This window comes from Ranitomeya variabilis, chromosome 4 (assembly GCF_051348905.1).
Source record: "Ranitomeya variabilis isolate aRanVar5 chromosome 4, aRanVar5.hap1, whole genome shotgun sequence".
Lineage (NCBI taxonomy): Eukaryota > Metazoa > Chordata > Amphibia > Anura > Dendrobatidae > Ranitomeya > Ranitomeya variabilis.
The window spans coordinates 406,118,750-406,134,079 of record NC_135235.1 but is presented as its reverse complement, the minus strand read 5'-3'; the positions used below and the strand labels follow the sequence as shown (position 1 = coordinate 406,134,079).

At 40.6% G+C, this 15,330-nt stretch overlaps 1 protein-coding gene across 4 annotated transcripts in view; it reads left to right on the top strand.

Annotated features, from left to right (window-relative positions):
* LOC143768960 (centromere protein Q-like) overlaps positions 1 to 15,330 on the top strand; it is a 143,586-nt gene that overhangs the window by 84,705 nt on the left and 43,551 nt on the right. For all 4 annotated transcript variants that reach the window (XM_077257568.1, XM_077257567.1, XM_077257566.1 and 1 more), the window contains exon 8: positions 6,017 to 6,085. In XM_077257568.1, the coding sequence (XP_077113683.1) occupies positions 6,017 to 6,085 (69 nt within the window). The remainder of the gene's footprint in view (positions 1 to 6,016; positions 6,086 to 15,330) is intronic.

Sequence of the window (15,330 nt, the reverse complement as noted above, 5' to 3'; positions counted from 1 at the left end):
GAAGTTACATTGGCTGTCTATTCAGCTGAGTACTGGGGAAGGGTTCTCTCCTCTGGTCCCGTAATGTCACAGATCAGCAGCGCCAATGCGGTCATTAGTCTCTCTATTTAAATCGCTTCTTTCTAAGTCATGGCAGCACCCTATCCTTGGCACGGTAGTACATGACCCCAGTGCTCCGTTCGGTTTTACAAAGACTCTATTGGTGAGTGTCACATAGCATATTTTATAGACCTACTAGACTGCATTGTATTGCTTATTATTCCTATGTTGCCCCTGGGTTCCAGGAAGTTGTAAACCTGTTCATATTCCCCCTTTTGTTAAAGCCCAGTTGTACCTGATCTTTTTGTATTGCCCTCAAGAGCTGAAGATAATGTATGTTATCCCAGTTTTTTCATATGGGTTTTTGTGTTCCACTTCTCTTAAGATTAAAAGGAAATTGGCTCTAGCATTTTGCACAGTGAATTTGTTGACTAAGCTGCACCTACTGAATATTTAATTGAACTTTACTATTGACATGTATATGCATAAAATATTTATTTATTTTTCTATTGTTTATTCTCCTTTTTTTTCTATACTATAAATGATGGATTGTGGCCATTGTCCATGTATGGAATTTATACTGCATATTGATACTCTTTTGTTTTTTTGTTTGTAGTTCTGATGAAGGCCTAGTTTTGGCCGAAACGTCAAACGTTTTCATACAGTGGATGTATCTGTATCGATTAAAAGTATTGAATTGGGTGTGCCAAATCTATTTTTGCATTTTCCAAAGCCTGAAGAGTTACAGAAAATGTCAAAATTCACCCCATCCCACAACATACAGTGGCATGTAATGGTTTGAGCACCCCTGGTCAAAATTACTGTTGTGAATGTTTTAAGAACGTTGAAGATGATGTGATCTCTAAAAGGGCTAACGTTAAAGATGACACATTTTCTGTATTTTTTTCCTTAAAATACATATATATTTTCATTTTTTACATTTTAAAAATTATAAAAAAGGAAAATGGGCCTATGCAAAAATTTGGGCACCCTGCATGGTTAGTACCTAGCATCACCCAGCTTGTATACGCTTTTTGTGGCCAGCTGTTGTGAATTCTGCTCTTGGGCTCCCTCCGGTGGTTATAAGTGGTAGCGCTGCTGTCTGTCTTTCACAGCAGTCATCAGTAGTGTTGAGCGATACCGTCCGATACTTGAAAGTATCGGTATCGGATAGTATCGGCCGATACCCGAAAAGTATCAGATATCGCCGATACTCGATACCAATACAAGTCAATGGGACACCAAGTATCGGAAGGTATCCTGATGGTTCCCAGGGTCTGAAGGAGAGGAAACTCCCCTTCAGGCCCTGGGATCCATATTAATGTGTAAAATAAAGAATAAAAAATATTTATATACTCACCCTCTGACACGCCCTGGTTGTAACCGCCAGCCTCCGTTCATAAGAATGAGCGTTTGAAAGTCCTTAGATGACGTCACGGCTTGTGATTGGTCGCGTTGCGGTCACTTGACCGCTCCGCGACCAATCACAGGCCGGGACGTCATCTAAGGACTTTCAAGCGCTCATTCTTATGAACGGAGGCTGGCGGTTACAACCAGGGCGCGTCAGAGGGTGAGTATATCAATATTTATTTTTATTCTTTATTTTACACATTAATATCGATACCGATTCCCGATACCACAAAAGTATCGGATCTCGGTATCGGAATTCCGATACCGCAAGTATCGGCCGATACCTGATACTTGCGGTATCGGAATGCTCAACACTAGTCATCAGGTGTGTCCACTTCGGACTGGGCTATTTAGTCTGGCTTCACCCTTTAGTCAGTGCCAGTTGTCCATTGTTCCTGGAGGATTCACATCCTTTCCTGGTCTCTCCTGCTTGCTGTGCATTTCATCAAAGATAAGTTCTGGCTTTGCTTTTTGCTGTCCACATTCTGTGGGCTTAATAGTTCAGTTCATTTTCATGTTTGTTTTGTCCAGCTTGGTCTGTGCAAGGATTTGTTCAGCCATGCTGGTATCTCTGGAGATGCAGATATACCCTCCATATCTTCAGTTAGATGTGGAGCTTTTGTATTTTTCTGTGGTGGATATTTTCTAGTATTTTAATACTGACCGCATAGTACTCTGTTCTTTCCTTTCTATCTAGCTAGTACGGCCTCCTTTGCTAAATCCTGATTTCAGTCTGCGTATGTTATTTCCCTCTCCTCTCACAGTCAATATTTGTGGGGGGCTGTCTATCCTTTGGGGGTTTTCTCTGAGGCAAGATAGTTTTCCCTCTTCTTATCTCTAGGGGTATTTAGATCTCCGGCTGTGACGAGGTGTCTAGGGAGTGTTAGGTACATCCCACGGCTGCTTCTAGTTGTGGTGTTAAGTTCAGGGTCTGCGGTCAGTACAGGTTCCACCTTCTCCAGAGTGTTCCCCATGCTGCTCCTAGGCCACCATATCATAACAGCCAGCCAGGAGTCTTTCAATTCTTGTATGAGGGATTTTCATCCATTTTTCCTTGGAAAATTCTTCCAGTTCTGAGAGATTCTTGAGTCGTCTTGCATGCACTGCTATTTTGAGGTCTAGCCACAGATTTTCAATGATGTCCAGATAGGAAGACTGTGAGGGCCATTGTAAAGGTTTCAGCTTTTACATTTTGACATATTTTAAGGATCATTTTCCATTTGTAGAAGCCATCCTCTTTCAACTTCAGCTTTTTTACAGATGGTGTTATGTTTGCTTCAAAAATTTGTTGAAATTTCATTCAATCCATTCTTCCCTCTACCCATGAAATGTTCGCCACTTCATTGGCTGCAACACAACCCCAAAACATGATTGATTTTTCCCCCCACCCCTATGTTTAATGGTTGGCAAAATGTTCTTTTCCTGTAATTCTGTGCCCATTTTCTCCACACATACCATTGATCTTTCTGGCCAAAGATTTCTAATTTAACTTAATCAGTCCACAGGACTTGGTTTCCAAAATGCATCAGGCTTTTTTATATATTGTTTTGCATATTTCTGACACTGAATTTCATGGTGAGGACGCAGGAGAAGTTTTCTTCTGATGACTTTTCCATGAAGTCCATATTTGTGCAGGAGTCTCTGAACAATAAAACAATGTACCACAACTCCAGAGTCTGCTAAATATTTCTGAAGGTCTTTTGCAGTCAAACAGAGGTTTTGCCTCTTTAGCAAATCCCATAAGCAGCTCTTATTGAAATGTTGCTTCATATTCCAGACCTTATCTTGAAGTCCGCTCTTCCTATTAACTGCCATTTCTTAATTACATTTTCAAATGAGGAAACGGCAATTTAAAAATGCATTGATATCTTCTTATAGCAGTCTCCTACTTTGCAGGCCACCACCATTTTCATTTTCAGAGTGCCAGACCGCTGCTTAGAAGAACCCATGGCTGCTGTTTTTTGACACAACGTTAGTTTTTTATAAAGCTTTCCTAACGAAGATCGTGAACAAGCCATAACCCTAACAGGCTAAATAAGGTCTGAAACCTTGCTCCAAGTTCCCTGAGCACACAAATCTCAAAGGGTGCCCAAACTTTAGCATCAGCCCATTTTCCTTTTAGTAATTTTTAAAATGTAAAAGATGAAAATAAGTTGTTTTTTTTTTTGCCTAAAATACAAAGGAAATGTGTCATCTTTAACGTTAGCCCTTTTTAGAGATAATGTCCTCTTCATCTTGCTTAACTGTTCACAATAACAGTCATTTTGACCAAGTGTGCACAAACTTTTACATTCCACTGTACATGTTCATCAGCTAGAGATTATTTCAAAATGGTGACTTCCATAAATGTCCTAGTATTTGCATGGATAGTAATGTATTGACATTATAATATACAGTACAGACCAAAAGTTTGGACACACCTTCTCATTTAAAGATTTTTCTGTATTTTCATGACTATGAAAATTGTACATTCACACTGAAGGCATCAAAACTATGAATTAACACATGTGGAATTATATACTTAACAAAAAAGTGTGAAACAACTGAAATTATGTCTTATATTCAAGGTTCTTTAAAGTAGCCACCTTCTGCTTTGATGACCGCTCTGCACACTCTTGGCATTTTCTTGATGAGCTTCAAGAGGTAGTCACCGGAAATGGTTTTCACTTTACAGGTGTGCCCTGTCAGGTTTAATAACTGGGATTTCTTTCATTATAAATGGGGTTGGGACCATCAGTTGTGTTGAGCAGAAGTCTGGTGGATACACAGCTGATAGTCCTAGTGAATAGACTGTTAGCTGCATTTTTTCTTGCCGTAATACAAATTCTAAGTAAAGAAAAACGAGTGGCCATCATTACTTTAAGAAATGAAGGTCAGTCAGTCCGAAAAATTGGGAAAACTTTGAAAGTGTCCCCAAGTGCAGGTGCAAAAACCATCAAGCACTACAAATAAACTGGCTCACATGAGGACCGCCCCAGGAAAGGAAGACCAAGAGTCACCTCTGCATCTGATGATATGTTTATTCAAGTCACCAGCCTCAGAAATTGCAGGTTAACAGCAGCTCAGATTAGAGACCAGGTCAATGCCACACAGTTCTAGCAGCAGACACATCTCTACAACAACTGTTAAGAGGAAACTTTGTGTAACAGGCCTTCATGGTAAAATAGCTGCTAGGAAACCACTGCTAAGGACAGGCAACAAGCAGAAGAGACTTGTTTGGGCTAAAGAACACAAGGAATGGACATTAGACCAGTGGAAATCTGTGCTTTGGTCTGATGAGTCCGAATTTGAGATCTTTGGTTCCAACCACCATGTCTTTGTGCGACGCAGAAAAGGTGAACGGATGGACTCTACGTGCCTTGTTCCCACTGTGAAGCATGGAGGAGGAGGTGTGATGGTGTGGGGGTGCTTTGCTGGTGACACTGTTGGGGATTTATTCAAAATTGAAGGCATACTGAACCAGCATGTCTACCACAGCATTTTGGAGCGGCATGCTATTCCATCTGGTTTGCGTTTAGTTGAACCATCATTTATTTTTCAACAGGACATTGACCCCAAACACACCTCCAGGCTAGTTAACCAAGAAGGAGAGTGATGCGGTGCTACGCCAGATGACCTGGCCTCCACAGTCAACAGACCTGAACCCAATCGAGATGGTTTGGGGTGAGCTGGATCGCAGAGTGAATGCAAAAGGGCCAACAAGTGCTAACTCCTTCAAGATTGTTGGAAGACTATTTCCGGTGACTACCTCTTGAAGCTCATCAAGAGAATGCCAAGAGTGTGCAAAGCAGTCATCAAAGCAAAAGGTGGATACTTTGAAGAACCTAGAATATAAGACATATTTTCAGTTGTTTCACACTTTTGTTAAGTATATAATTCCACATGTGTTAATTCATAGTTTTGATGTCTTCAGTGTGAATTTACAATTTTCATAGTCAAGAAAATACAGAAAAATCATTACATGAGAAGGTGTGTCCAAACTTTTGGTATGTACTGTATGTAGTTCCAATATAGTTGCACTTTGTTTTAAAAGTTCTATAATGGGAGCAGAAAAAAATGTATAAAATTAGATTTCTCATAAAAAGAAAACACACAAAAATCAGTAATATTTTTATCACATAAAAAAATGGAAATTAAAGCATTTAAAAAATAATGATCCGTAAATCCTATTAGTGTTTTTTTATTATTATTAAATAACTTAATAGTAAATAAAACCGTTAAATATACTTTACTGTTCTCATGACGGCCTGTCTAGTAAATGGTGATAATAATAAAATAAAGTGAATTGCTTGCTTCTCCATTCTGCATTTGGATGCAGCTTTAGGATAGGGCTTCCTTTAGTCTCTTTCCTAGGCCTATTGTCAAGGCATGGCACAGGCGGTCAGAAGTGACAAGTAGCCCTGTCCCTCCAGATGCATTATAAGCTTCTCATGCTGCCACCCCAGGTGTCCTGAGTGTCTCTGTTGGACCTGTCTTTCATTCATTATTTTCTCTGAGTCTTGTTAGTGTTGTTTAGTTTGATTAATTCTGTCTTTGATGTTTCATCACAATAATTGTAATTTTTCAGGATCAAATTTTATTAAATATAGACCCCCATGAACTTCCACAAAGGACATTTGAGGCTCCAACAATGCAAGTATGTAGTTCTTTAATCATGTGTTTTTCTGAAATAATTATCATATCTTAATTGCATGAAAACCATTTTGATAGTATGCTTATTAATATGGTAAAGGTACCGTCACACTAAACGACTTTATAACGATATCGCTAGCGATCCGTGACGTTGCAGCGTCCTCGCTAGCGATATCGTTTAGTTTGACACGCAGCAGCGATCAGGATCCTGCTGTGATGTCGCTGGTCGCTGAATAAAGTCCAGAACTTTATTTGGTCGTTTGATCGCTGTGTATCGTTGTGTTTGACACCAAATGCAACGATACCAGCGATATTTTACACTGGTAACCAGGGTAAACATCGGGTAACTAAGCGCGGGGCCGCGCTTAGTAACCCGATGTTTACCCTGGTTACCAGCGTAAAATGTAAAAAAAACAAACAGCACATACTCACATTGCGTCCCCTGCAGTCTGCTTCCTCCTCTGACTCAGCGCCGCAAAGTGAAAGTGAAAGCAGCACAGCGGTGACGTCACCGCTCTGCTCTCACTGTACGGCGCTCAGTCAGTCAGGAAGTGGACGCAGGGGGACGTGAATGTAAGTATGTGCTGTTTGTTTTTTTTACATTTTACGCTGGTAACCAGGGTAAACATCGGGTTACTAAGCGCGGCCCTGCGCTTAGTTACCCGATGTTTACCCTGGTTACCAGGGGACCTCGGCATCGTTGATCGCTGGAGAGCGGTCTGTGTGACAGCTCTCCAGCGATCAAACAGCGACGCTGCAGCGATCGGCATAGTTGTCGTTATCGCTGCAGCGTCGCTTAATGTGACGGTACCTTTAGTTGATTCGCTCGCACTTCCCTTGGACATCTTGGAAAGGTGGGGAGACCGGCGTAAGGAAGTGTAAAGTCATTTTATTTTACAGTCTTTAAGTTTGTATTCTGGTCTTAAAATGTGTACATATCCTGAGATGTTTGTAAGTGGATTACTTGGGTATGCTTTCATTTACGTTTCCCTGTTCCTTTAACCTCTTCACAACCTTTGACATAAGTTTACATCATAGTCAGGAAAAGGTTTACGACTTGACGGAAACTTACACGTCGTGACCATGCTAGCACAGGAGCTGTTCCTTCACTATCACTGCTGCGAGCTTGGCTCAAGTGATAGCCGACTTCCGGCCGTCACTACCAGGAGCGGTGTCTATGCCGCAGGAGGCTCCCTCTCCCTTCAGATAGGCACCCCTGTGACATTATCATGGGCTGACAATCATCGTCATGTCAATCTCCAAGGTGGCCTGCCTAGATCATGGCAGGAATATGGTCTAAGAGGCTTTTGGCAGTGCAACATTGACAGCTATAATGCATTATACCAGTAATCAAAGTAATAAATGTTAAAGTCCCTAAGAGGTACTAACTAAAAAGGTGAGAAAAGAAGTTTTAACCCTTTACCCCCAAGGGTGGTTTGCATGTTAATGACCAGGCCAATTTTTACAATTCTGACCACTGTCCCTTTATGAGTTTATAACTCTGGAACTCTTCAACGGATCCCAGTGATTCTCTCGTGACATATTGTACTTCATGATAAAGGTAAAATTTCTTCGATATGACGTGAGTTTGTGTGAAAAAACGGAAATTTTGCAAAATTTTGCAATTTTCCAACTTTGAGTTTTCATGCCCTTAAATCACACAGATATGTCACACAAAATACTTAATAAGTAACATTTCCCACGTGTCTACTTTACATCAGCTCAATTTTGGAACCACAATTTATGTTAGGGAGTTATAAGGGTTAAAAGTTGGCCAGCGATTACTCATTTTTACAACACTATTTTTTTCTTTTTTTTTTTTTTTTTTAGGGACCACATCACATTTGAAGTCACTTTGAGGAGTCTATATGATAGGAAATACCCAGGTGTGACACCATCCTAAAAACTGCACCCCTCAAAATGCTCAAAACCACATTCAAGAAGTTTATTAACCCTTCAGATGCTTCACAGGATTTTTTGGAATGTTAAGAAAAAAAATGAACATTTAACTTTTTTTCACAAAAAAATTATTTCAGATCCAATTTGTTCTATTTTACCAAGGGTAACAGGAGTTAATGGACCCCAAATGTTGTTGTGCAATTTGTCCTGAGTATGCTGATACCCCATATATGCAGGTAAACATCTGTTTGGGAGCATGGCAGAGCTCAGAAGGGAAGGAGCGCCGTTTGACTTTTCAATGCAAAATTGGCTGGAATTGAGATCGGATGCCATGTCATGTTTGGAGAGCCCCTGATGTGCCTAAACAGTGGAAACCCCCAATTCTAAATCCAACCCTAACCCCAACACACCCCTAACCCTAATCCCAACCCTAACCATAACCCTAACCACAATCCTAACCACCAACATAACCCTAATCCCAATCGTAACCCTAAACCTAACTGTAGCCCTAACCCTAACTTTAGCCTCAACCCTAACCCTAATGGGAAAATGGAAATAAATACATTTTTTTATTTTATTATTTTTCATAACTAAGGGGGTGATAAAGGGGGGTTTGATTTACTATTTATAGTGGGTTTTTATAGCGGGTTTTTATATTTGGCAGCTGTCACACACTAAAAGACGCTTTTTATTTCAAAAAATCGTTTTTGCATCACCACATTTGAGAGCTATAAATTTTCCATATTTTGGCCCACATGTTATGAAAGGTCTTTTTTTTGTGTGACGAGTTGACGTTTTCATTGGTACCATTTTTGGGCATATGACTTTTTTTTTTTATCTTTTTATTCTGATTTTTGGGAGACACAATGAACAAAAACCAGCAATTCATGAATTTCTTTTCGGGGGGCATTTACACCGTTCCGTGTGTGGTAAAATTGATAAATCAGTTTTATTATTTGGGTCAGTACGATTACAGCGATGCCTCATTTATATCTTTTTTCATGTTTTGGCGCTTTTATACAATAAAAACTATTTTATAGAAAAAATAATTATTTTTGCATCACTTTATTCTAAGAGCTATAACTTTTTCACTATTCCGGTGATGGAGCTATATGTCAGCTTGTTTTTTGCGGTACAAGATGACGTTTTCAGCGGTACCACATTTATTTATATCCGTCTTTTTGTTCGGCGGTATGATGCTCAAGCATTGTTTGTTTGTTTTTTTTACTTGTTTTTTTCTTTATTGGTGTTTACTGAAGGGGTTATCTAGTGGGATAGTTTTATAGGTCGGGTCATTACAGATGCAGCAATACCAAATATGTGTACTTTTATTGTTTTTAGATTTTTTTTAATTCAAATATTTATTTCATGATAAAATAAATATTGATTTTTTTTTAAAAATTTTTGCAATTATGTAAAAAATAATTTTTCATCTCATTCTTAGTTTTACACTTTGTCCCACTATGGGACAATCACTTTGTGCATGCTGATCTGCATGCTATAGAAGCTATCAGAGCTGCAGCTTCTGTGCACTAACCTTCGAGACTCCCTGACCTGCACTGCACATGACAGGAAGTCTCTCAGCTCTAGAGACCCGGATGTCATCATGACGACATCGGGTCTCCATGGCAGCGATCGGGACCCCGCAGCGTCTGATCGGCTATGACGTACTATGACCGTCCATGGTCAGAGGAGCCCCAGCCCACATGGACGGGATAGTACGCTGGATGTCAGAAATATATATATATATACACACATATATACAGTCATGGCCAAAAGTATTCACACCCCTGCAATTCTGTCAGATAATACTCAGTTTCTTCCTGAAAATAATTGCAAACACAAATTCTTTGGTATTATTATCTTCATTTAATTTGTCTTAAATGAAAAAAACACAAGAAGAATTGTCCTAAAGCCAAATTGGATATAATTCCACACCAAACATAAAAAAAGGGGTGGACAAAAGTATTGGCACTGTTAGAAAAATCATGTGATGCTTCTCTAATTTGTGTAATTAACAGCACCTGTAACTTACCTGTGGCACCTAACAGGTGTTGGCAATAACTAAATCTCACTTGCTGCCAGTTGACATGGATTAAAGTTGACTCAACCTCTGTCCTGTGTCCTTGTGTGTACCACATTGAGCATGGAGAAAAGAAAGAAGACCAAAGAACTGTCTGAGGACTTGAGAAACCAAATTGTGAGGAAGCATGAGCAATATCAAGGCTACAAGTTCATCTCCAAAGACGTGAATGTTCCTGTGTCTACCGTGCGCAGTGTCATCAAGAAGTTTAAAGCCCATGGCACTGTGGCTAACCTCCCTAGATGTGGAAGGAAAAGAAAAATTGACAAGAGATTTCAACGCAAGATTGTGCGCATGTTGGATAAAGAACCTCGACTAACATCCAAACAAGTTGAAGCTGCCCTGCAGTCCGAGGGTACAACAGTGTCAACCCTTACTATCCGTCGGCGTCTGAATGAAAAGGGACTGTATGGTAGGAGACCCAGGAAGACCCCACTTCTTACCCCGAGACATAAAAAAGCCAGGCTGGAGTTTGCCAAAACTTACCTGAAAAAGCCTAAAACGTTTTGGAAGAATGTTCTCTGGTCAGAAGAGACAAAAGTAGAGCTTTTTGGGCAAAGGCATCAACATAGAGTTTACAGAAGAAAAAAAGAGGCATTCAAAGAAAAGAACACAGTCCCTACAGTCAAACATGGTGAAGGTTCCCTGATGTTTTGGGGTTGCTTTGCTGCCTCTGGCACTGGACTGCTTGACCGTGTGCATGGCATTATGAAGTCATATACAAACAACAAATTTTGCAGCATAATGTAGGGCCCAGTGTGAGAAAGCTGGGTCTCCCTCAGAGGTCATGGGTCTTCCAGCAGGACAGTGACCCAAAACACTTCAAAAAGCACTAGAAAATGGTTTGAGAGAAAGCACTGGAGACTTCTAAGGTGGCCAGCAATGAATCCAGACCTGAATCCCATAGATCACCTGTGGAGAGATCTAAAAATGGCAGTTTAGAGAAGGCACCCTTCAAATATCAGGGACCTGGAGCAGTTTGCCAAAGAAGAATGGTCTAAAATACCAGCAGAGCATTGTAAGAAACTCATTGCTGATTACCGGAAGCAGTTGGTCGTAGTTATTTTGGCTAAAGGTTGTGCAACCAAGTATTAGGCTGAGGGTGCCAATACTTTTGTCTGGCCCATTTTTGGAGTTTTGTGTGAAATGATCAATGTTTTGCTTTTTGCTTCATTCTCTTTTGTGGTTTTTCATTTAAGACAAATTAAATGAAGATAATAATACCAAAGAATGTGTTTGCAATCATTTTCAGGAAGAAACTGAGTATTATCTGACAGAATTGCAGGGGTGTGAATACTTTTGGCCATGACTGTGTGTGTGTGTGTGTATATATATATATATATATATATATATATATATATATATATATATATATATATATATATATATATATATATATATATATATATATAGTAAGACTATTCCTACTGAGTGTGTTGGGGGACACTCGCTTGGCCGTGATATTCAGCAGACGGGCACGGGTTTTTGAAACAAGACAGTCCATGCGGTTTATAATGCCTCATAAACCGGGTTATGCACAGTTCATTGTGTACATCTCACGAAACACAACCGGCACCAACTGGTGATATAAACTTGCAGCTTTAACTTACACTTCATTTACGGCTTTGACTCACGGACACTAAACACGCTGGTCCTCGCTGACCAGTTGCCGTGGGTTTACCTCACAGTTCATGTTACAAGCACCAACAGCTTACGCAGGTACCTTATGGGAGCTCCTGCTCCATCTGCTGACTCCTTGTCAGTCCACTCTCCTGGGGAAACTGCCTTACGGGGTTCACCAACTTGCCTGGCCGGCACACATCAGTCAGTCCAGAGCCACCGAAGGCCGGTAGCTTCCCCAACACCGATCATCCAGGTCCACAGTCTCTCTCAGGTGCTCCAAGAAGACTCCACTCACAGGAGCTTCTAACACAGACTGTCCAGGACCATGATCAATGAGGTATAATTGGTGTGCACTCAGTCAATTTAGAGGGTGAGGTGCAGGTGTCATGGACAGAGGAGTCCCCGTATAAGTAAAATTTAGAAGACACCGCACACTCTTAGTAGATTATTATGCATATAGTGCAAAATTTATTCAATATGACATTATATATCAGTGACACATGGGAGCAATATACAATTATACGATAAGCGACCACTTGTAGTAACAATTGACGTTTCGGCTCTCCTGAGCCTTACTCATAATATTGCTACAAAAACACAAAGAGAACAGAACAAGGGTAAATAAACACAACAAAAACAAAAATTATATACATATATACAGCATCCGTGCATGATGAGATAATAGAGAGTAGTATGCCAAGGTATAGGATGAAAGGCAGGCAACTAAATACAAATATAAGCACCAAGGATGCACCGAAGTGAATAGAACACCTAGAGTCATACCAAGTGTGAATACAAAAAAGGAGGCAAAGAGGTCATTGGGAGGCAGGACAGTAGGCACTCGTTACCTTAATGAGGCAATGGTAGGTACACAAAGAGAATTTCTTGCTTACAGGTATCAGTGGTGCTATAAGGATAGACAGGAGGTAAGTGTGAGTACAGTGTCCTAATATACAGAATACTTGAAAATGGGAGCCTGGATCAATACCTATTAGCTGATAAGGCGGTGTATGACCAGTCGTGGTATGCTGCCCTGTGTGTGGAACCTATGTTGGACCGAAGCAAAAAAATCATAAGGAATGCTGTACTAGAAAAAAGGAGGTGAGTGGGAGTAAAGAGTACAGATTAAATGAAAAGCTGCCCCGGAGTTCACTGGGGAGGGGAAGCACATAGTCCATGCAGCCAGGTGAAAAACCTGTATGGAGAGCGGTCACCCTGCCTGTATTATAAGTGTCCCATGACAGGGAATGTGGAAATATAGGATGTGGGGACAGCGTCCCACTGTACCTGGGGTGGTTGTCCTGTAAAGCGGCGCTCCCGCGCCTTGCAGTTGCCGGCGTGTCCAGGGGGAGGAGGTGGGATAGTTAAATAGCGGCGGTGACCGCCGGACCGGAAGTGCGTCATCCGGACCGGAAGTCCCGCCGCCTGGAGCAGAGAGGAGATACTGCGCATGTCTAAATGTCACCATAGTAACATGTGTTAGTAAGGAGCCCTGTATTGAACGCAAGGCATAATGCCAATACTCATATCGGTGTAAATATAATTATAGGGGAATGTTTGGACTAATAGTATGGAGGTTAGGCATACCTGCAGGATATTTGCGCTGTATGTGTGGCACTGTAATAGCCCTACTCTTGCGACCCCTAGTGGCAGCCAGGTTACATTCAGGGCATAAAAAATAGGTGGCTAGGCTGTATAAAATGGAATCCGGAGGAATTACGGGATCCTGGCATTAATAAGGCATGGACTAGGTACGGGATAAGTGGTATATATAATCGTGGACTGGAAAAATAAAAACTAGAACGAAAAGATGAATAAAAAGGAAAAATATAAATAGCAAAATTATAAATAGCAAAAATAACCGCATGAATAAATAAAATTGAGTAGATGAATGGACCCTTATAAGGAAATAAAACGTTGATTATAATGCTATTGAAAAAAACGGGGGGGGGGGGGGAATAAGGTTGAAAATTCAAAAGAAATAATGCAAATGAAATAAAATAACAATAAATATGAAATATGAAAATGTAAAATGGAGTAATGAATGGAAAAATAATGAAAAATAAAAATAAAAATAATAATAATAAAAGAAAAAATGCTAAAAAAATGAGAATAACTGTAATAACCAAGAAATATTAAAAATATTAAAAATAAAATAAAAGAAAAGAAAACCCAAAAAAAATAAAAAATGAAAAACAAAAATAAAATAAAAATAAATGACGGAACAGAAGAAAAAAGGGGGAGGGGGGGTTGAGTGATCACTCACCTCTATGAAGAGTTGTCAACGGGTCTGGAAAAAACGAAATATAGTTAGTACTACAACTTAACACACCTGCCAATCAATTTCTCTGTTGAGTCCTCTAGGGGTCAAAGTATCCAAAGTGTGTATCCAGAACGTCTCCCTGGCTTTCAGTAATTTGATATGGTTGCCCCCTCTTCTGGGACGTGGAACCTGTTCGAGTATTTGGAATTTTAATTGGGCCACGGAGTGTTTGAATGTGACAAAGTGGTCAGGGATAGGTAGCCATGTTTTGTTGCAGCGAATAGTTGACTTGTGGCTAGCGATCCGGTCCTTCACGTGCTGGGTGGTTTCCCCCACATAGAGGAGGCCACAGGGACACTTAATCACGTAGATGGCAAAGTTAGTGTTACAGGTAAAGAAACCCTGAATAGGATATGATTTCCCTGTCCTAGGGTGGGTGACCATATCGGACCTGATAACGTTTGAACATGCTGCACAATTGAGGCAGGGAAAAGTGCCACGCCGTTGGCTGGCCAAAAGCCTCTGTGTAGTCCGTGGTTGAGTACTCCCAATGTCAGCCCGTACTAGCTGATCCTTGATGTTTTTGGGTCTTCTTGTGCTCATCAATGGTGGTGATTGGAAAGGTTCCACTGAGGGGTAAGCCTTGTGCAAGAGGGACCAATGTTTTCTAATTACGGAGTATATTTTGGGCATAAAGGGATGGTGTGTATGCACAAAGGGTAAACGCTCCTTGGGCCGCTCCCGGGGGGGAGGGGGATGTGGGGAATTGATGCGTAGTTTTTCTTGGTCCAAAAGTTTTAAAGGATATTTTCTTTCTTGGAATTTGAGGGCCATAGTGTCCATTCTGTCTTGGCGTAGAGCAGGATCAGTGACAATACGAGAGACTCTCTTAAATTGTGACCGTGGAAGGCTATTTCTGGTTGTTTTGGGATGGCAGCTAGAGTAATGCAACAGGTTGTTGCAATCCGTGGGTTTGGTAAATATGTCAGTAGTGAGAATACCATTGTCACCTTTTATAACCCAGGTGTCCAAAAAGGAAATTTTCTGAGAATCAAAATGGATGGTAAATTGAAGCCCTGGGGAAATGGAATTGAGGTATGTAAAGAAGTGGTGCAGAGTGTCTGTTGTCCCTGTCCAAATGAAGAAAATGTCATCAATATAGCGGACATAGTTGGTGACGTGGGTTAAGAATAGCTCATTGTCATAGATGTACTCGATTTCGAACTGATTCATAAATGCATTTGCATAAGCTGGGGCTACATTCGAGCCCATTGCGGTCCCACGTGTTTGGACATAGTACGTGTCCTGGTATAGAAAAAAATTTTCATAGAGTACTAGTGTGAGGAGTTCGAGACAAAGTTGGGAGGTTCTTTTGGGCATA